At 42.6% G+C, this 22,899-nt stretch overlaps 1 protein-coding gene across 4 annotated transcripts in view; it reads right to left on the reverse strand.

Moving 5' to 3' along the window:
• Positions 1-1,092: 1,092 nt before the first annotated feature.
• The window catches only part of WDR7 (WD repeat domain 7), a 591,021-nt gene continuing 569,214 nt past the window's right edge, over positions 1,093-22,899 (reverse strand). For all 4 annotated transcript variants that reach the window (XM_089690073.1, XM_089690072.1, XM_089690071.1 and 1 more), the window contains one exon: positions 1,093-7,901. In XM_089690073.1, coding sequence (XP_089546199.1) covers positions 7,698-7,901 — 204 coding nt within the window. In that variant the 3' untranslated portion in view covers positions 1,093-7,697. The remainder of the gene's footprint in view (positions 7,902-22,899) is intronic.

Below are 22,899 nucleotides of genomic sequence, written 5' to 3' on the forward strand. Positions count from 1 at the left end.
TTCACAGAACAGCTGTATTTATACTGAGATTAAATTACACACAGGTGGACTCTATTTACTAATTAGGGGACTTCTGAAGGCAATTGGTTCCTGCAAATTTTAGTTAGGGGTATCAGAGTAAAGGGGGCTGAATACAAATGCACGCCACACTTTTCAGATATTTGTAACAAAAATTTTTGAAAAGCATTTATCATTTTCCTTCCACTTCACAAGTTTGTGCTACTTTGTGTTGGTCTATCACATAAAGTCAAATAAAATACATTTACGTTTTTGGTTGTAACATGACAAAATGTGGAAAATTTCAAGGGGTATGAATATTTTTTCAAGGCACTGTACATTTCATACGCATCTGACATACAGGTACCTTGGCTTCCCTTGTATACAGTATGTGTGATCTGCCATTCAGAATGTCATGGTGATTGTATCCACTGCTGATCCATAAGAGTCAGGAAATTCTGACAATCATATAGACCATGCATGTCCTGGGTCAAAGATTGAAAAGTATTGTAACCAGGGATCATGCATTTTTCAAGAGGTGAGCAACAATGGCAGCCCTGCTACGTCTCTCAGGTGTACTGTAAAAAATAAAAATATTCTATGCTTCTCATTTAAAGCTGAACTCCAGGCAGATATAAAAGACAAATTAATGCAGCTCTGTATTCATTAATACATCATCAAATTTTGTTTTTTTTAAATGCAGGTAGCGCAAGTACATGAATTTGACTTGTATGAGCTTCTTTCAGTCCCTGTACAGTAGAACTCAGCCTGAGAGATGGAGACACAGGACTGGAATCCAAAACTAAAGTACTGCATGAAAATGTGTTGATAAGGAACATGCTGATAGGAGGAGTGAGATGACCTGATCAGTCTTCTGCTGCTCTTTTTCTGTCTGCTCAGCAGACTAGGGGTGGAGAGAGGAAAGCATTGTATTTCTACCTGTAAGTATATATTTCTTCTTCTTGTGTATTTAAAGGTTTGTCTGGAGTTCAGCTGTAACAGAGGACATGGACTATTGACGTTCCCAAGCCAAGCTTTTTCCAAAGCCAAATTAAACTAGATGTTGTCAACACAGTATATAAACAATTTTGCTAATTACATTTCTATTGTCATTTATTTATAATTGCCATTTTACATTATATCCTGTTAAATTAATATAGACGCTGAATACTCAGCAGGAAACCACACATTACACACGGCAACTTAAACTTACAGAAAGTAGCAGAAACACAACATAAAATACATGAAAAATGTCACTTAAACACTCAGTGGGACAGACGCTTCATAGCGGGACTGTCCTTGTAAATACAATGATACAAGAAGGGCTCTACATGTAAACAGTAATTTAAGAATAAAAATCACTTTAATGTGCGTGAAGTACCTAGCTTGGTATAGAATGTAACAAAGTAACAGGACACATGACTTTCAGTGATAGGCTTTACATATTCTGAAGCAAGTTATTCCGAGAGGATAAAAAGGACAGCCCATCCAAACCTGGTATTTCCACAATGGATGGAAGACGACTTGTCAGATCACTGCGTTGAGCTCCCATTAAAGCCCAATTGCCGGGGACAATATTTAAATTTATGGATTCTAAGAAAGGTCTACAGCCTCATGTCATGAGACTCTGGCATTTACGCACAGGAGAACCGTCCAGGTCCGCTGCTGGCAATCTGTAAATTCTATGGGAGGCTGTTGCGACTGGGTGGTGCACCAAGTGCTATTACCACGTAGGGCAGTATGTGTTCAGGGACAAATGCTTGGATTGCGGACAGAATGCAGAGTATCGACCCTCCTGGGCACATTGCCCTACGGGCCGGTTCACACCATAGAAACGCAGTCCAGATGTGTTCTGGATACGTTTCTGCATGCGCATTTTTGATGCATTCCAGTACAGTTCTGTGCAGGAAAAATGCAACCTGTTCTACTTTTTTTTCTGCAACTGGAACTGCAAGCACTGATTTGAACTATGACATTGATGCAGTGGTGTATTTAGGTTTTGTGCTGCCCTAGGCAACACGAAAATCGTCTGCCCCCACGGACATGGACCAACACCACCCCCCTTCCCCCTCCCTGGAGAGAGCCTGACATTGACCAACAGCACTCATGCCCCCCTCCTGGTAGAGCCTTCCACTAACCCCCCCCCCAGCGATAGAGCGAAAGACACTTATCTTCACAGGTCTGGACATCTCCAGGAATGAGAGTCAGGCTCTACATACACCATCAAGCAGCCCCTCTCGGATCCCACCTGGTTCCCATGGCGTGCGTGTCCCTTCTTCCATCCCTTCTTTTGGGGGGAGGTGCTGCCCCCTGAAAAATGCCACCCTAGGCAAGTACCTTGTGATAAATAAGTCCTTGCATTGACGACCATATAACCTACTTTCTTTGAATTTTGGATGCCAAAAAAAAGCATGTGGCCCTTAATTTCAGTAACACGTGGCCCCACCCAGTACCTAAACATCAGAGACTCATTCACTGGGGCTTAATACTCCCTGTGCATTTGGCCCAATTCCCCTTTCACATGGGCAGACTCCACCAGTGGACCCTCCTGCTCAGCGGGGGATCTGTTTGCTGATCGCTGCTGAGCAGGCGGATGACAGGCCTGTGTCTGCTCCATTTATATCCAACTGTCAGACAGATCACCCATCTGTGTTTTTTGTGGATCAGATCGAATGTAAGCGGGTGTAAAGAGACACATCTGCATACATCTGCCACTCCATAGAGGGCAATGGATGGTCTGATCGGGTCTGCCTGAAAAATGGACAGATATGCCCGATCGGTCTGCCCATGTGAAGGGGGCCTAATTCACATTAGAATATTTGGCAGCTACAATCTCTCTTCTCATTGTCACTCTGAAGCTAGTCACACGGTGTTGTAGCCGACTTCAATACTTAGGCAGCTGCAAATCACTGGTGTAACTGTGGACATCAGCAGATACACTAGATATCATGATTAACTTCCAAAGACGACTATTCCAAGCACTGAAAAAAGTCGATCATTCAGTGACTGAGCTACAAATTGCTTTGAATTTTACCAACACAAACCTTTTATTTTCTGTCATTTTTTCCTGGCAACAAAATGTGATTTCTACATAATCACCAGTGTGACATAGGCCTTAATCTAAACAAAATGGATAACTCAGTACCGTGTAGGTGCAAATGCTTGCCATTTGTGTCTGTGACACTGGGGCTCCTTGGCCGAGATCACCCCGCTGGAGCTTGCTCCTGCTGCTTCCTTTCTGTGATCATTATTTCCTAACGTTCGTCCTAACTGTAGTCTTGATGAGGTAGTCAGTCTACTTCCACTGGATTCTTCTTTCAAAGTGTGAAAAAAGGAATCCAGGAGGAAGGGGTCTGATTATTTTTATTGTTCACAAGCTGAATGAGACAATCAGAGCATGGCAGTTGTAGTGCTACGTAGATGGCCCCCATGCACTTTAACAGACAGGTACCCACCATCTGCTAAGTGATTAGATTTAGATGCTATTGGCCTTTAAAAGGGAAGTCCAGGTAACCAGATAAAAGTGGTTCTAAAGCCTTAAGGTTTTTTTTATTTTAATGCATTCTATGCATCAAGGTAAAAAAAACCTCCTGTCACAGAGGATCCCCCATAACCCCCCCCCCCCTATACTTAGCTGAGCCCAATCTCGAACCAGAACCGTGTCTGAGAGCAGTGGCTCTCCTCACTGGGCAGATTGATAGCAGTGGGAGTCACCGGCTCCTGCTGCTGTCAATCAAATCCTATGATGGGTGACTGGGCTGAGCCCTGCTGTCTGTGTCAATAGATCTAGACAGGAATATTTTACGAAGCGGTGTTTGCATGGTGGCACTACATTACCGATGTGTTTGCATTGTGACAGGTTGACATTGGATCCCTGCTAGCAATAGGTGAGCACATCAATATTGTTCATCCACAAATTCATTTAATTAAGGTTTATGATAAGTGTTCTGCTTAGACACTTTGGCGATACGCTTGGCGGGTTATTTACTAAAACTGGAGTGCAAAATCTGGTGCAGCTGTGCATATAAACCAATCAGCTTCCAGGTTTTATTGTCAAAGCTTAACTGAACAAGCTCAAGTTAGAAGCTGATTGGCTCCCATGCACAGCTGCACCAGATTTTGCATTCTTAAGTTTTAGTAAATCTCCAGGTTAATAACCGATTTTATATACTAAGCCAACATACCGCAATCAATTACTGGCCTTTGACAGTTTTTAGCCCTTTTTGGTTTTTGGGGCCAATAGTTAGAAGCCAGTTTACCAGATAGTAACAGAATAGAAATGAAGAAGTTTACAGCCAGGGATAATGCCTTGGAACTTCTAGAGGAGGCTCGACCAGGGTCTGCCATAAAGGATGAGTTACAGGTTACGGTTAGAAGAAAAAAAAAGAAGAGCATTCTATTTGTAAGTCAATACCATGGCTTATCCGCATGGGATTTTTCCTGCATTAAACATCATTGACATGTTTAGCATATGTCGTATCCTGTTTCAGAGTATACCTATACAGGTTTTCATGCAGAATCCCATGAACCGCGACATATTTTGTGCTGATCAAACAAAATGATCACCAATAGTGTTCTAGGAGATATGCGGAAAGGGTCTTTTCCATGGTTTTCATGTTCAGAATGTGTCATTTTTTTTTTTTAAACCCTAATGGTATAAAAATATCCTAAATGTCACATTCTTTTTATCTACTGACATGTCCCCAAAACCTAGGTGAGAACACACAAGGAATCAGGGACAGAGTGTCACAATATACATATTCTATAAAGTCTAGGCCAGGCACTCTCAACTATTTTAATGAAGATGAACCTCTGATATAACCTTTCACTCTCAGGGAACACCTACTAACAAATACTATGTCTAGAGCACAAAGCACTTTAGTGTGATAGTCATTGAGAAGAATGCTCCATATATTTGTAGTCATTGGGAAGAGTCTTCCCCCCCCCCCCCCTTACATTCAACTTCACACCATTCTGAAGTTTGAACTGCATCCAATCTGCATGACATGTGTCATAACATTGCTTCCTAAGGTGTCTGTTCACATATGTTCGGTGCACTGGCGGTACGGATTCAGTGCGGTTTGAAAAAGAGTCTTGTACGATTTCTGAGCAGCAAGGTCCGGTTCTGGTGCAAATTACAGGCTATTGACGTCTATGGGAACTGTTTATAAACCGCATATGTGTGAACAGGATAAAATCCTGAGATAATCCTGTCCTGAACCTGATGTAAACCTGACATAAACCACTGAACAACTACTGTATCAATTAGCTGTGAAATCTGAGCTTCAATCCGCACCGCACATGTGTGAATCAGCTCTAAAATTGGACTTTGGTTCAACCTACTCTACATTCATCGTGATGAATAGGAGTGTAATTATAAATGACAAATTCCTAGAGATTAATTAGTCCCTGACAGATGTTTTTACAATAACCTTTAAAGGATAAGTTCACTTTAAAATAAATAAAAAAAATAAAAAAAATGCCCATTTTCTTGCAGGTATAAAAAGATGTGCATTTAATAATTTTTTTTTTGGAGCCTGGAAAGCATTGCCTTAGTGGTCAGTAGATTGCTGGTGCCATGCAGGTCTCCTGCAAACTGTCAGTGTATCTGTGTGCCCGTACATCCCATACAGGGAAGGAGATACAATCTGACAGGAAGACTCACTGAACTACCACGGTGCTCAACAACGCTGTGACAGTTCATTGAGAAGCTGACAGACACATAGGCTGTCAAGACTTGTAGTTCATTGTACTGCTGTTGGGCAGCAGAAGGAACATGTTACATATTCCACCCTAAACATATTCCCAAAGGTGAACTTATCCTTTAAACACTTCTCCATCACATGACAAACAAATAAAAAAAAAATATTTGTCCTTTTTTTTTTTTTTTTAAATTAAAAAAGGTTAATGTAATGACATCTATCAGGGACTAATTAATTTCTGGAAATGTGTCATTTAAGATTACACTTCATTCATAACTATAAATGTGGAGTAGGTTGAGCCAAAGTCCAATTTAATTGTATTTTTGGTTCTAAGGCTTCTGTGGATGGCTCCCATTCCATAATAGAGCGTTTGTATTTTTTTCCAAGAACCTTTAGACCTGGTATGATACTTTATTTTATGATATTTTGGCCTGTTAGGTATAAAATGCTCATAGCTCAAGGAACCCCTCGCAACTTCTTGAGAAACCTCGGTTGAGAAAGTCTGGTCTAGACAGACAGAGCTCCCTGTGTTTAGAAACATTCTTGAAGCTGGACACAGGGATACAGATCTCAGATTCATAAGAACAGATCCCAAAATTAAAATGTACTGGTGACCACGTCAATGCTCTGAAATGCAAAGTGGTATAATGGATCTTTGAACTGAATACGTTTACACCCCAAGGCTGGAATCATGATTTTAATTCATACCAATTTTGTCATATTATATGTTTCCTGTGTTGCAGATTCCTCTAAGACGACTTAGATTAAGACCTCGTTCACACCATATGCGCATAAAAACTAATGGAAAAAACGTACAGATTTGACTTGCATAGAATATTTTGTGCTCATTTACACCATGTGCAGAGGCATGCATTTTCCTAACAGATTTCTGCAAGGTCACAAAGAAAACAATTTCTGGATTATATGTTACTGAACGAACAATAAATATAGACCTTGAAGCTGCTGTCACTCTCCCTTTTTAACTTGGTGGCTCTCAGGAACACACTGGGATGTAGGTATGGATGGACTTTTAAAATGGAATCCTGATATTGCTGATGACCTTCATAAACTACACCAACTATGAATTTAGCAGTTTGTCTGGAAGTCACTTTGTAAAGGTGGCTGTTTTGAGTGAGCAGGAATATTGGTAGAGAAGTAGCTTCAGTTCATATCTAGGGACATCACCACATTCATGTAAACTAACATCTGGTGCACCCACACAATGGCATATCTGTTTTCCCACACAATGGCTACATCCTCTGAGCACAGGTTATCAGTACTCAACCAAGCTTTGAGGCTCCATTCACACTTGTGCGACTTCAAAATCGTGCAATTTCCATTGCAACTTTACAGTGTGACTTGATGAGACTTTGGCTTTGACCAAGGATGATTGTTTATGCTCTACAAAGTTGCATGTATATCATTCAGGAGCGACTTTCATGTGACTTTGGAGGGTTTACATGGAAGTCTATGGCCCTCAACTTGCATGAAAACCCGACCAAAGTAGTACAGGAACTACTTTGAATTTGCACAGATATGAATGGTACTCATTGGGAAACATGGGGTGCGACTTCTCATGTGACTTGGACCCCAAAGTCACATGACAAATCGCACAAGTGTGAATGGGCTCCAAATAAGGCAAAAAGCAACGGCAACCAGGAAAAATTTATCTTTACGTGATCTGACTTCAGCGTTATGGAATCTGATTGGTTGCTCAGGTTTACTGCACACATAATTGCTGTCCGCACTGACGTCCGTTATAAGCCTTTATCACTATTATAGCGAGAAAATGGAATTCACCTCGGAACATGAAATTATGTACAGGAAAGGGTTTCCTCTCTGTGGCTTTAGCGCTGACATGAGCAGCATTTACCAGGGGAAATCATGCAGCACCAACACAGCAACATTTACCCCTGGGACTGATATGACGACATCTATAAGTTCATGCTATAGAGATATTGGATGGGGCAAGAGGTGAGCAGGAGGTGAACATGGAGCCTACACCATGAATCTGTGCTCCTTCCCATCATGGGCCATTAAGATGACATTGCGGTTGGAGGTCCAGATGAGTCTGGCCAGTTTCAAGGCGTTGAGGGATCCAGGAGAGGCTGGCTGGACAGGTGGCACCTGGTAAGTTTTAATACACCGCAGTTGAGGTGCTGAGTTCAGCATTCCGATACTTCCCAGTAAGGATGTGTTCATCTGAAGAACAGAGATGCAAAGATTATTTACTGAGGAATAGTTAACAGAAAAAAAAAAAAAAGAAGAGACCTAAAACCAAAAACCCTTATGTTTGACACTGGAAATAAACACAACGTATTTTTACCAACCCTCAACTAATGAGAACTAAAGCTTCATTTTAAAGTGCGACTCCAGCCAAAGAACACAATCCTAATCATGTTAAACCTCCTACAGCTGAACTTACTGAATATACTTTTTGCCTGGCTGTCTCTGGCCCCAGAATATACTTTCTAAGTTACAGAACCTGCAACAAGCTTTCAGCTACTAGAATACAAGGAAAAGGAAGAAAGCTACATTCTGTTTGCTTCAGGTCAGTAATTTAGAAAGCATTTGCATTTTTTTACAATAAAAATTGAAGATTTATTTTATATAATATACAGTCTTTCAGAAATGTTGGTATACATCGGTGCATGAAAAGTGCCACCACAAAAATATAGTTCTGTTATAATTTAGAAAGCACTGACACCTTTGGATCAATTTAACAGCCATGCAAGTAACATTTTCAAGAGGAGGATTTAGAAATGATAGTTTTGGACAGTAGGGAGGGGTTGGAGCAGGGGTGGACTGACCATTTGGGAATTCGGGCACTGCCCGAGGGCCCGGGGTCAGTAGGGGGCCCCATGAGATGCCCCTGGTGCCTTTCATAGGCTTTTTTGGGTGTTGCTTCGAGTGTGGACGAGGACACAGGGGCCCCATGATCCCCTATTGCCCAGGGGCCCCATGAGTTGTCAGTCCGCCCCTGGGTTGGAGCCTTATCCCGACTTTATTCTCTGTGTCCCTTCTGGGGAAAGTCACCTATGTGTTCTGGTGACTAATAATGGAGTCAGAAAGTGAGGGAAACCCACAATTTTGCAGCTGTTCCCAGAACAAAAAAGGTGTTGAGGAACATTTCAATGTTGATATCTGTACCGGTGACAACTAGGGGAGAAATTTCCCGTACTAAGGCCTGGTTCACACCTATGCAGGTTGCGGTTGATTTTTTTTTTCTGGTGTGTTTTTTTTTTTTTTTTTGCATTTTGTGTTTTTGGGAGGTGTCTGTTGTCTTGCGGGAGAAGCTAGCAAAAAAATGCAAGCGCTGTGTTTTTTATGCATTTACGCTGCATTTTCATTGAAGTCCATGACACCAGAAATGTAACCTACTGCAGGAAAAAAGTCCTGACCCTTTACAAAAAACACACTGGTGGAAAATGCAGAGAAGGGAATGTGACCCATAGGAAACCATGTTAAATGGACTGTAGTGCATTAAATGGTGTAGGAGGGTCAAATTATTCCAGTATGTGTTTTATTGAGCATGTGGTGAAGGAACACTGTAGTGTGGATTCCTTAAAGTGGTTGTAAAGGCTCAAGGTTTTTTACCTTCACGCATTCTATGCATGAAGGTAAAAAACCTTCTGGGTGTAGCAGCCCCCCAAACACTTACCCCATCCCAATCCAGCGATGTCCAGCGGCTCTCCGGCAACTCTCATTCCTGAGTGGCTGAGGCAGCAGCGGGAGCCATTAAACAGCCACTGATCCAATCAGGAGAGGGAGGAGGTAGGGCCAAGCCACAGCTCTGTGTGTGGCTTGGGAGTGTGCCTGCGCGGGTGCCCCCATAGCAAGATGCTTGCTGTGAGGACACCCAACAGGAGGGAAGGGCCAGGAGCACCAGCGGGGACTCAAGAAGAGGATGAAATATACAGGTAAATATGATATGTTGGTTATTTTAAAAAAGAAGACTTTAGTATCACTTTAAGTGGGATGATCTGCATTTTTGTCAAAGGAAGACATAGCCCAAGCTATCTATTGCAATTTGGATGGTGGACTTTCATGTTAATCTTCTATGAACGTTGTGTTGATTTATTGTTGCACGTGGTGATTGAGCTTTTGATTGATTTTTAAGCGCAGCACTTATTTCACGATTTCTTATGCCGCTGTGATGACAAGCAAGGTTGGGTGCAATTGGATTTTTGACAAGGCATAAAAAACTGAGCACTGAAATGGAGACCTGTTTATAACAGCCTTGGAGGTAGGTGAATCTGGTGCAATCACAATACAAAAGCCTCAATAGATAAAAATAGCTAGCGGATGCTTCAATCCAACTCAGAGTTTTGGTTGCACCCTTGCCCTTTCCCCCCAAAAAATAGTCAACCCTCAGATGTAAAAATAAAAAACAGCTTTGGCAGCAATGCTCAATTTCTCTCCAGGGTTACTGCCCAGACTCACTGCTTTCCAATCCAGCGCTGTTCCTCTTCTGGGCTGAAAGATGCTAGCATCCAACCCACCTTCTGTGAGCCCATGTCGTCATAAACACAACCTAAAGGAGGTGCTTCATCACACCAGCCTGGTCTCACAATACTCCTTGACAATGGGGTATTCACTTGCCATTAAATGAGTGCTATGTTGTGCCAGTCCCCTATGTATGGCAGATAAGGGTTATGGACCTTGGTCTAGATCAGGGGTCTCCAAACGTCTGAAACAAAGGGCCAGTTTACTGCCCTTCAAACTTTAGGGGGGCTGGATTTTGGCTAGAGGGAGTAGAAAATGCCCTGGCATCAGTGGGAGTAAACAATACCCTAGGCTTGGTGGTCAGTGGGAGGAACAGTGCCCCATCATTGGTGCCAGTGGGGTAATTAGTTCCCCATTTCTGGTATCAGTGGAGGAACAGAGCCTCATCATTGGGGTCAGTGGGAGGAACAGTGCACCATCCTTGGTGTCAGTGGGAGGAACAGTGCACCATCCTTGGTGTCAGTGGGAGGAACAGTGCACCATCCTTGGTGTCAGTGGGAGGAACAGTGCACCATCCTTGGTGTCAGTGGGAGGAACAGTGCACCATCATTGGTGTCAGTGGGAGGAACAGTGCACCATCATTGGTGTCAGTGGGAGGAACAGTGCACCATCCTTGGTGTCAGTGGGAGGAACAGTGCACCATCCTTGGTGTCAGTGGGAGGAATAGTGCTCCATCATTGGTGTCAGTGGGAGGAATAGTGCCCCATCGTTGGTGTCAGTAGGAGGAATAGTGCTCCATCATTGGTATCAGTGGGAGGAATAGTGCCCCATCATTGGTATCAGTGGGAGAAATAGTGCCCCATCATTGGTGTTAGTGGGAGGAATAGTGCCCCATCATTGGTATCAGTGGGAGGAATAGTGTCCCATCATTGGTATCAGTAGGAGGAATAGTGCCCCATCATTGGTATCAGTGGGAGGAATAGTGCCCCATCATTGGTGTCAGTGGGAGGAACAGTGCACCATCATTGGTGTCAGTGGGAGGAACAGTGCACCATCCTTGGTGTTAGTGGGAGGAATAACGCTCCATCATTGGTGTCAGTGGGAGGAATAGCGCCCCATCGTTGGTGTCAGTGGGCTTTGTATCAGTGGAAGGAAAAGTACCCCAAGGGCCAGATGAAAGCAAGCAAAGGGCCACATCCGGCCCGCGGGCCACAGTTTGGAGACCCCTGGTCTAGATTATCCAATAACTACTTTACAGAGTTCTTGGTCTCCTGTTAACTGTTTTATGTCCGATAAACTTTGTTATTTGTGTTTGTTATAATCTACATATTTTGACAGGACATTGTTCATTCGTATTACCTGTTATTTAAAATCTTGTTCAATAAAAACTATTGAAATATAAATGAGTGCTAAGTTATGAGGACTACCACCTGCCACTGCCAAAGAAGAAGGGCCTCTGATGTCACCAACAAGACGACTGCAGGATTTAGGAAATATGTTTAATGTTTGCCTTTTGTTTTTTTTGCAGTGGAGCTCAAAAATCATGACGCTGGTATTTAAATAAGCTTGTATGAAGAAGACCGGGAGACTGGTGGCCATCTTGCTCAATGCCAGGTATTCTCCCTGTTAAAGTCCACGCAATCAATCAATACTACTAAAGTCAGCTCACTCACTGTCAGCCGCTTAATGTCCTTGTAAAATATCTTCATCAGCTCTGAGATTTCAGGACGCGGGTTTAACCCCCACAACGTCCTCTGTGTATTCTGTACAGTCAGAGTGAAAAATGGCAGGACATAAGAATGTTTAAGATACGATATTGCCAGCTGCCGTCCGGAATTCTGACCAGGGTGGAACATGAGTCATTAGTTAGCCGTGTCCCCGCTCTGCAGCGCTCCCGTGTCACCAGGTGTAAATCATTGCATCTCTAGCAAGGAGCACACAAGCACCACTGACATTTTCACAATTTAAATCATCTTGAGTAATAGCCCTTTTAAGATGACTAATGCTACTGATTTTCTTACATTAGTAATAGCTGTGAACAGGACCTGGACAGGGAAACACAGGCCGAACAAGAGGGCAGGCTTGAGAACAAAATGCAGAGGTCATTAACACGTTCTGCACCAATGATGGGTCCTTCAACTCGCTATGGACTTTATCAGACAAGGATCTGATCCTACATCAGTACTCCAGAAAACACATTGAATTAGTTAGCTGCTGTGTTACGAAAGTATGATGGGCCTCTCAGATCACAATCCACTGTAATGAGACTTTTTACAGTGCTTCTGGATGTTCCTGTAGTCTTGACAGATTCAAAAGAAGAACTACAGAGGGAGGTACTCAGAATCCGGAAAACGCAGTGCCTCAGACCTTCCTGCGGCAGGAAGTCAGTATTGGCCAAATCTGTTGAAAGTTCACTACATGCAAATTTTTAAAGCCCAATTTTAGCTCATGAAAAACCCCCCTCTCCCAGTCCCCATACTTCATAACATGAGCACGGTTTCCCACAGCATATTTAATCGAAATGCAGCGCTTACATAAATATTGCACAAAACGCGTCAGAGTACTAGCTTACCGCACTGACGTCACCCTGCTGCTGGAGCCACGTGTTTGGCCAGCGGCCATTTTGGAATCCTGAAATTCATGAATGATATTTACCTGTACATACTTGCCTGTAGCTGGTGCTACTTGCTGCTACCATACTGGATGTCACAATAAGCTGCCTGATATGTGATTATCAACACTGGCTGAATAAAATCTACTACACTATAACAGCCTTTTGTCCTGGTGGCTTATTTGAGCTACTTAAGGTGGATATCTCATTGATGCTGAGATTTCCTGATGCCGGGTGTAAGTGAAACCTGCGAGCAGTTCCCACTAGCGGAGAGGGTCCACTGAGAGGTCCGGAGTACATTCCTTGGGTATACCAAGCGCCATTGGAGTGCCACATCCCCACCGGGTTCCAGATGACCACTAGTGCCCCTTATACTACATGCGTAAAATTATTTTACGTCTGGTGAGTGCAAGCACACCCCTTTCCTATCACGTAAGTCAGGAGCACCTTATTATGTGATGGAAGTATAATGGGAATGATTGTTATCTTTCATACCTGGAAATACTGACGCACCTTTTTGAATACTTCAATGGACTTTTATATATTTATATATCAATTTTATGCAATGTAATGTGTCTACATGATACTGTTGTCACTTTATAATTACTTACCGTCTTCATGAAGACATCACTTTTGTATCACTTGCTAGCGCATAATTTTGCATGTTTACCACTTCTTCACTTTAATATTTATTTAAGCTCTGCATTTTGATTATATATATATATATATATGTTTGAGGATTTTAGGGGTTTTCCTTATGCAAGCTGCTTTTTTACTATATTTAGAAGCGCTTGCTTTATTACTTTTATTTTAGCCGGTTTCCCACAGCAGCCTGCTGTGAGCCCAGAGCAGCCTGATGATGCATCCTCAGGGGGCATGTCATTGGCAACCAAGGCTCACAGGAAGTGGGATGAATGATGCTGGGTGTCATACAACCTAAAAGAGGACCTGTGCTGGACCCCGGAGCAATGATTCTACAGGAGATAGTGGGAGTATTTCAGGGTAAGCTGCTCTCGTTTTCGAAAGTGTTAGGAAATATGGATTTTTTTTAGAAAGTAAAGCTGGAATTGGGCTTGAAAAGAGAAGTGTAAGATATTAAAAAAAAAAATAAACAAACATACTCACCTATATGGCTGCAACATCAATCCAGATCTGCAGCTTTCCCCCTCTGGCTTTAAGACTGAGAAATGAGCAATCACATGACCACTGATTGTTCTGCTCTCGGTCTTCACTGAGTAGAGTGGTGACTGTCAATCACCGCTCTGTGATCTTCCCCTTCAGTGCTCACTGGAGCATTGGGCTGTGGAGGGGGCTGGAGCAGCTGGCTCAGGCTCTCAGCAGCACTATGAGAAGCTATGCCAACGGTCTGGCATCTGGATGGACCCCGACCTTACACTTTGTGCACAATTATTAGGCGAGTATTTTGACCAAATCATCATTTTTATGCATATTGTCCAACTCCAAGCTGTATAAACGTGAATGCTTATTGGATCTAAGCATATCAGGTGATGTGTATTTGTGTAATGAGGGAGGGTGTGGCCTCAGGAGATCAACCCCCTATATCAAGGTGTGCATAATTATTAGGCAGCATCTTTTTCTCACACAAAATGGGCAAAAAAGAGATTTAACTGACTCTGAAAAGCCAAAAATTGTAAAAAGTCTTTCAGAGGGATGCAGCACTCTTGAAATTGCTAAGATATTGGGGCGTGATCACAGAGCCATCAAATGTTTTGTTGCAAAACGTGAAGCAAGAAACGTGTTGAGGAAAAAAAAAAGAAAAAAGGAGGCAAATTAACTGCCAAAGATTTGAGAAGAATCAAGTAAAGCTACCAGGAAGCCATTATCCTCCAGTGCTGTCATATTCCAGAACTGCAACCTACCTGGAGTGCCCAGAAGTACAAGGTGTTCAGTGCTCAGAGACATGGCCAAGGTAAGAAAAGCTGAAACCCGACCACCACTGAACAAGACACAGAAGTTGAAATGTCAAGACTGGGTCAAGAAATATCTGAAGACAGATTTTTCAAAAGTTTTATGGACTGGTGAGATGAGAGCTCCACTTCGATAGCAAGGTAGAGGTGGGGTACTGAGTCTGAACTGCAAGGGCCAATTGCTTGTTTATATCTAGGGAAACAAAAAAGAAGAGATCGAGCTAGACGGATGCTCACAGTGTCTGCACCCCTGTATTCTAGAGATCTAGTGCCCTGATCAAGACCAGAGCAGGGCCCACAGGCATGTATACTCCGTGGGAGAGTCCATCGTGGGATCGAGGGGGAGCGCCGCCTACCGGGGAAGCAACGGATCAGGTATGTGAAATTGTTTCTCCTCTCCCTCGGACAAAAGTGAGAGTATTAACCCTTGCAGTGCAGGCAAAGACCTACTGCAAGGGATAATTTCTTATCCTCTGGACTAAAAAAAAAAAAAAAAAAAAAAGCATAATCATAATAAAAAAAAGAAGCTGTTTATGATGAAGTACGCTTTACAAACCTATAAGCCAACCAGTAAGGATCTCTGCGCACACACACGGCCTATGAAAACATCATTATGTCCATGTGTGGGTAGCCTTAATTTAGACTGACCCCCAATAAAAAACAAGCACAATATGGATCTGTAGAGGTATGAAGGAAGACAGTGGGTAATGAGCACTATTTCCCAGCCGATATCAGTGCTCAGTCTGGTTGTGTGCACTGGGAGCAGTAAAACACACAGCAGCTAAAGACCTTATCAGGTCTGAGTAATGAGAACTGCAGCTGCTCAGGACACTAGATAAATTACAATATATTTCTCCTAAACTTATATTGAAGAGTCTCTGGGAGGAATTTCCATTAGCATGTGTCACACAATTCCTGCAGGAACTGAGCCATAAAGGATTGTATAATTATATAGATCCAGAAAACTCAGAGGAAAGAGGAACATGCTCGGTTTTAACTTTCTATAGGTTTTGTAATACTTCGTAAAAATAAAGTTGCAGTAGATTGCTACCTAAGCATTCTGAGGGTACGGGCGTTACTACTGCTATGGTGCAATCAATTTGTGGCAAATCCGCATTATCCACAAGGCCACCTAGACAGGAACACCCAAAAACTGTGGCTGTATTTTTACTTTGTGGACCTATGCTCAAATGGTAACAAAGCTATGTTCAAGGGGAGCTGTATCTGCACATGGCCCCTGCTGCACATTACGGCAGGCTTAGCCTATAGTGTGGTCTCCTTTACAGTGGTTGTAACCCCTTACATATACCCAGTGAAGTGACTGGCCTCAGGTGATACACAGAGATGAAACAAATCCTCCTACATAAGTTGTACCTGTTTATCTACAGTCTTCTCTTATCTAAATCTGTTCAAAGTGCTGAATTTATAAAGCTTGTCTGAGAATCCAGAAAAAAGGGGACTGGGAGTTCTGAGAGCTGATTGGAGGGAAGACTTCCAATCAACCACCTTCACACAGCACTCAGGAACAGACCTGAGGCTGTTAATCTGCTGGAGGTCCCTCGCCTGTCACCATTTTTCACTTGGTGTCAGGGAAATTTGTCAGAAGCGATTCATACTGATAGCAGAGGAACGAAATAGCAGACAGAAATGACACTTAGTGCACTTACACACTATAGAGGGATACGATTTGTGTATATTTCACTGTATTTCCATTACAATGCCATTGCTATAAAATGGAAGTGTATGCTGTGAACATTGAACTCTCATTTTTTTTCTAGTGTTCTTTGTATTTGTGCTTTTCATCCTTTTTTATTCCTCATGATCATCTGTATATCATTACTTTTTATTTAAATTTATTTTATCATGGTCTTTTCTTTAAAAACCCCCCCATAAAATATCAAGTCTACTGAGTGGCTCTAGGACAGGTACAAGATAGTTGAAAGGGGCTGCTATGACCCCATGAGCTGTTTAACACCTTTCTGCCCACCCTATAGCAGACTGACGGCCAGGTAGGATGCTCCTACTTCTGAGTGGACCTCATATGACCTCCTGTCAGAAGGAGTCACTCACACGGCCAGGGGCCACGCAGTGGTGCGATCTGTCACCGGCTGTGTCCACAGAACATAGCAAATGACAGATCACTACACCGGCCCGCTGCCAGTGCCATGTGACTGCTGTGACCAATCACAGCAGATCACAAGACAATTGTAAACAAAGGATGGCTTCCTTTCATGCCATTCATTGTATACAATTGCGTTGTTAGCTGTGATTGGTCAGTGGTCACATGGTACAGACAGGGCCAATCACAGCCCATCTGTATCATGTGATGAGCTTTGCCAACTTACAGCTAATCATAACAAAAGCCTGAATGAAATACATTGGTATTAGCAATCATAATGTGTAAAAAAAAAATAATCCTGATCACTTGCCCATAGTAGTGCAATGTTACTATGGTAACACTGTATTGCTCTGGTCACAGGGTGTTGAAAAAAATAGTAAAAAAAAAATGCAATTAAAAAAATAAGAAAATAGAAAAAAAAAAAAATGTATTATAATTTTTTTACACGCTGTCACCAGTCAGTGTCCCTGCTCACTGCCACACAAGTTATATGATAAGGTTGTACTGGACTGGTGACAATATGTAAAAAAAAAAATCTGAAAATTTTGAAATGAGATCAGCCATTAATACATCAGGATTGATCGATTGTCAGATTTAAATCCCATAGTTTGTGGACTCTATAACTTTCCTACAGACTAAATAATATACACTAATTTGGGGTATTTTCACCCAAGAAATGTAGCCGAATACATTTAGACCTAAATCTATGAAGAAAGGTTATTTATTTGCAAAATGTTATAACGGAAACGAAGACAAACACTTTTTTTATTCAAACATTTTTTTTATTTTTTTTTTGTTTATTTAGCAAAAAATAAAATACTCAGTGGTGATTAAATACCACCAAAAGAAAACTCTATTTGTGTGAAAAAAATTATAATTTTTATTTTAATGGGTACAGTGTATGACAATTGTCATTCAAAGTGCGACAACACTGCAAGCTGAAAACTGACCTGGGTAGGAAGGGGGTAAAAGTGACCAGTATTAAAGTGGTTAAAACCCACTGCACCATTAAAAGGAGTACAGCCAAAGCTCTTTTGGCTGTACTCCCCCTGTGGATCACAGGAGCGCAGTTCACACATTCACCTGAAGCCCGCTGTCAGCTGCAGTCACTCGGCCGGCCCAAGCTGGGGAATCTTCCCGACTTCAAAGTTGGGATCCACCCCATAGTGTGGAGCGGCACCTGGCTCAGCCTCTCAGCGAAGCACTCCAGTGAGCGCAGGGGAGGCAGAGCAAACAACGGTGACTGGTAGTCACCGCTCTCTGCTCAAAGCGCCTGTGAGAACTCACCGATCACGTGATCACTAAGCAGGGACATCCCTAGGGTTGGTGTCACCCGAAGCGATAACACTTGGTGACACCCCCTCCGACAATCCCCGCAGAATGGATCGCATCTGTGGATTGAGCATAATGGATTGGAGTCCGATCCATTATGCTCAATCTACAGATCCGATACATCCTGCGAGATCCTTGGCATGCAACCTATACAGGGTGACACCGGAACAACTCCACGAAAAGGTAAGTTGTAAAGAAAGCCGACGATCCCCGCAGGATGGATCGGATCTGTGGAATGGGGAGTATAATGGATCGGACTCCGATCCATTATGCTCAATCCGCAGATCTGATCCATCCTGCGGGGATCATCGGCTTTCTTTACAACTTACTTTTTTGTGGAGCTGGTCTGGTGTCACCCCGCGCGATAGGTGTCACCCGGTGCGGCGCACACCCCCCGCACCTGCCTTGGGACGCCACTGTCGCTAAGTTCTTACACTTAGTGCTGGCAGGGGTCAGATACAGCATTGAACCGATGCTGCATCCACGTATGTAAGTATAACGGGAAAAAAAAAATTAAAAAGCCATACCACTCTTTTAAAAAAACAAACAAACAAAAAAAAAAACAACATTTCACTGAAACCGTCCAATTGTCATTAAAAACTAAATTTTGCCCATTCATGATCATGAGACTTTGTGCTTCTAGATACTGCAATCCCTGGCATTCAGTAATTATTTCAAAAACATAAGGTACATCAAAAAACTATAATAGTTTGTATTTTTTCCCCCCTAAAATTTTTTATTTTTTTGTTATTATGGTATTCCTCAGTCAACATGAGAATCAGGTAATACATGTCAGTCACTGACACACAGAGGGATTAGCACTGCAGCTGAGTTCATATCTCCAGCACCGGCCTGATGACCGAGGATTAGCACACTGGTATAGCAGCTGCACTCAGACTTAGATGTGATCAGATTTGGACACAGACCCCCTACTGATTTCAATCCATTCCTTCCATTGTCCCTGCCTATATAGGTAAGCAGTATTTTCCAGGCGTATCATTCAATGTGTCTCACGTATCACAGTGTCAGTGCAAAATGTCTCATCAAGAATCTCAGGTAGAGAGACATCTGCCTGTACCTGAACGAGTGCTCTATGTCTTCTTTCCTAATCAGCCTATATATGCAGATGGGTTTCCTCTCCGACAATAAAAACGAAAATTGGAATGTCAGTATTAACCTCCCTAGCGGTCTGATTATGTCCATATTTCTGTGCTCAAAGCGGTACATTTTTTTGCATGGAAATGTCATTTTTTTATTGTAGGCCTGTAATTTTTAGGAATAACTCACTGAAATCTGTCCGAACAAGAGTCTGGTAAACATCCCGGGGATGATAAAATTTGAAACACAAAATCATAAATTATAAGTTAATAAATAATCATAAAAAATAATAATATAATAATAATAAATTTAATTCAATAATATAATTAAACCAAAAACACTGAAATTTGAAATATAGCGCCAAGTTCGCACATCACTGAGCAAAGTCACAAAATCGTTTTCAGTGTCTGATGACGAATTTCCCTACCAATCATTATCACTCAATTCTGCAAGTGGTTCTAATTTACTATCGCTGTTCTCTAGCCGGTCTACAACCGCTTTTGACCTAAAGGGACGCTTTTTGGACGCCATGGACGTTTCTCAGTTTTCAGGCAGAAAGAACAGTAAAAATGCAGGCAGGGTGCCGGACAAAGCACTCAGTTTAACATTACTGTACCAAACCATTTCACATACATTTTGTCCCATGTGATTTTAGTGTATTTAGTGAATGTCACTTTTTGTCATTTATAAAATTTCCCGCCGTTCCGTCCCCATACGTCCTGCCGTCGCAGGGAATGGAACCCAGAAGACAGATGCCGGCATCCGCCGGAGGACATTGCTGGGGACACTGCAGGAGGGACATTGCGGGAGTGCAGGACAAGGTAAGTGCAGAAGGGATCCCGGAGCAGCGCTGCATGGTATTCCTGAGTGTAGCTTGGTATTACCGCTTGTGATACTGAAACTTTACCCCGAGCTACACTCGGGAATACCGCCAGGGGGGTTAAGAAACCTTTTTGCACAACATCGATGACTTACGATAATTGTGTTTGTTACAGCACTTCCACTTTTGCTGATTATCCCAAGAGCTGCTTCAACCAGCTTTATTGTTTGTCAGGAGGGCTACAACCACCTGTCACCTGGGGGTTTAGCTCCTAGTGTCTGAAACATGTTATGGCAATAGTACTGGCAATGAAATAGAATTTGTTTGGCTCACAGTGCTAAAACTCCATTTTGGACTGACTCCGGGTGGGTGTATACGGACATATCATTCAGATACTGTACATTTCAAGTAATTGTATTCATTTTTAAATATGTAAATATAGTAAATGATTGCTTTAGTTATGCTTTCTTGTCTGGGGTTCTGCTTTAACCCTTTTGCTGCCAGAGCCATTTTTGCAGTTTTTTTTTTACCACAAGTAGAAAATAAAATAATTTTAGGCCTGAAGATTACTTCGAACCCTCAAACATTATATATTTTCTGAAAGCAGACACCCTAGAGCAGTGGCCTCCAAACTGCAGCCTGGGGGCCAGATTCGGCCTTTTGATTGTTCTTAATGGGCCCTTGGGGCTCAATTTCATCCAATGACCAACAATGGGGCCCAATGACACAATGACCAACAATGGGGCCAAATTTCTCACAATGACCAGCAATGGGGGCCCAATGACACCAATTATGGGGCACAATTCCTCCCAATGACACCAAAAAAAGTGGCATGGTTTATTTCCACTGACGTCAGGATATTTTCTACTCCTGATGGGCACAGTCCTGCCCCTCTAAAGTATGAAGGACAGTAAACTGGCCCTTTGTTTTAAAAGTTTGGAGACCCTTGCCCAAGAGAATAAATAGCGGTAGTTCTAATTTTTTTATGTAACACAATAAAGGTGCCCATGAAATGGCGACAAACTTCAGTACCCTATATTTTCTATAGGCGACGCTTCAAAAGGCCTCTACAGGCCCCCTGACGTAAGCATTTACGTTCATACATACGTTCGTGTACATATGTGTGTGTGTGTGTGTGTGTGTGTGTGTGTGTGTGGGGGGGGGGGGGGGGGGGGATGTTATCTGCTTGGGTGTAACTTTTTTTTGCAATGAAAAAAATTTTTTTTTGCTTAACTTTTTTTTTTAATCACATAGGGGACACAAAGTCCCTTTTGTGAAGATTTTTAGGTGACAGGTTCTTTTTATAATGAGACATGAAGGGTCTTTTAGGGTCTGCAGGATCTGGGCTCTGCTGAATGTAATGCAATGCAGATCGCATTGCAATACATTCTTCCCCGGCTAGAATAGCGACAGGGGTGATGCAGAAGTGACATCATACACGTCACTTTCCAGGTAACAGCAAGAAGGGGAGGAGAGTGGATACACTCCCCTCCACCTGCCATGTCAACCCCGCAGATGGGCAAGTGAAGCCTAGAATACATGGCGGGGGAGCAGCTACCGGTAGGGGGGAGGGGGTGGAAACAATCCTGCTTCCATCTGACAGGTAGGAGTCTGTTTGCCAGTTTTATATACAATCCCAGTGTCTGTAGCCAGTGGATTGTGTGTAAAACTCCCCTGCTTCTCAGGTCTCTACAACGCATGGACCTGGCAGCGAATTGGTTAAAGGATATGTTCACATCATGCAACATATTGCACCGGTATTTAGGGGGTAACATGTTACTTTGGAGCAGTACCCATGACCATGGGTGGGGGGATCCTTTCCCTATGCCTGCTGTCACATTTTAAAAAAAGCACAGCAATGCAGGGCTCCGCCCACAGAGCTGCGTCATTCATTCACTGTACAAGCAGATGGCCTGTAGTTCTCAATGAACTTCAGGTGTACTGAGTGTCTACAGGAGCCATGCACTGCACCTGGGATCCACTGATAGAGGGTGCAATGCTTTGCAGGATGCAGTGTAAAAAAAAAAAAAAGTGCATTATATTCACCTGAAAAATCATATACATTTATTTATTTATTTTATTTATTAAATGTATACTTTGCCTTTAAACAGTTTCTTTTGCTGCAGAAATCTGTGACTGGCATGTAAAGTCTTGTGACCCCTTTTGTGAAAAATGGAAATCAATCAGAATTTATCATCATCTGTGCCGTAATGATATTATGTATCAGAGGAAGGTGGTAAACATGACTGTAAGCTTTAATTACTTAGCTACAAAATGTAAGTGCATTGAATCATTATATTCCTCTAACAATACGACAAGGAAACCGGAGAAGAATGGAAAGCGTTTAATCAATAAACACACAATCCCCGGCTTAGACACAATTAGCTAAATATGTTTATTATGGTGTAAAGGAAGCAGGTAACATTTTACTGGTTACAATGTAACCGCAGTGCTCTGATATGTGAAGGAACACCAGAGCATGCAAAATACCCAGATAATGTGAAGACAAAACACACAGCTACATGGCTACTATATGGATGACATGCAGCTTCCGTACAACTGCCAATCAAAAGTTAAAGTGATATTAAAGGCAAGTTTAAAAAAAACAAACAAAAAACAAACATGTTATACTTACCTGCTCTGTCCAGTGTCTTTGCACAGAGCAGCTCTGATTCTCCTCTTCTTGAGTCCCCCGCCAGCGCTTCTGGACCCTCCCTCTTGCCAAGTGCTCTGAGGGCACCCAGGCAGGCTCGCTCCTGAGCCACTGTTCTGTGTGTCCGTTCGCTCACTGGCTGTGATTAACAGCAGCGGAGCCAGTAGCTCCCACTGCTGTCTCAGCCAATGAA

Source organism: Staurois parvus, unplaced genomic scaffold (assembly GCF_062004578.1).
Source record: "Staurois parvus isolate SC_StPar_1 unplaced genomic scaffold, SC_StPar_1.0 ptg000513l, whole genome shotgun sequence".
Classification (NCBI taxonomy): Eukaryota; Metazoa; Chordata; class Amphibia; order Anura; family Ranidae; genus Staurois; species Staurois parvus.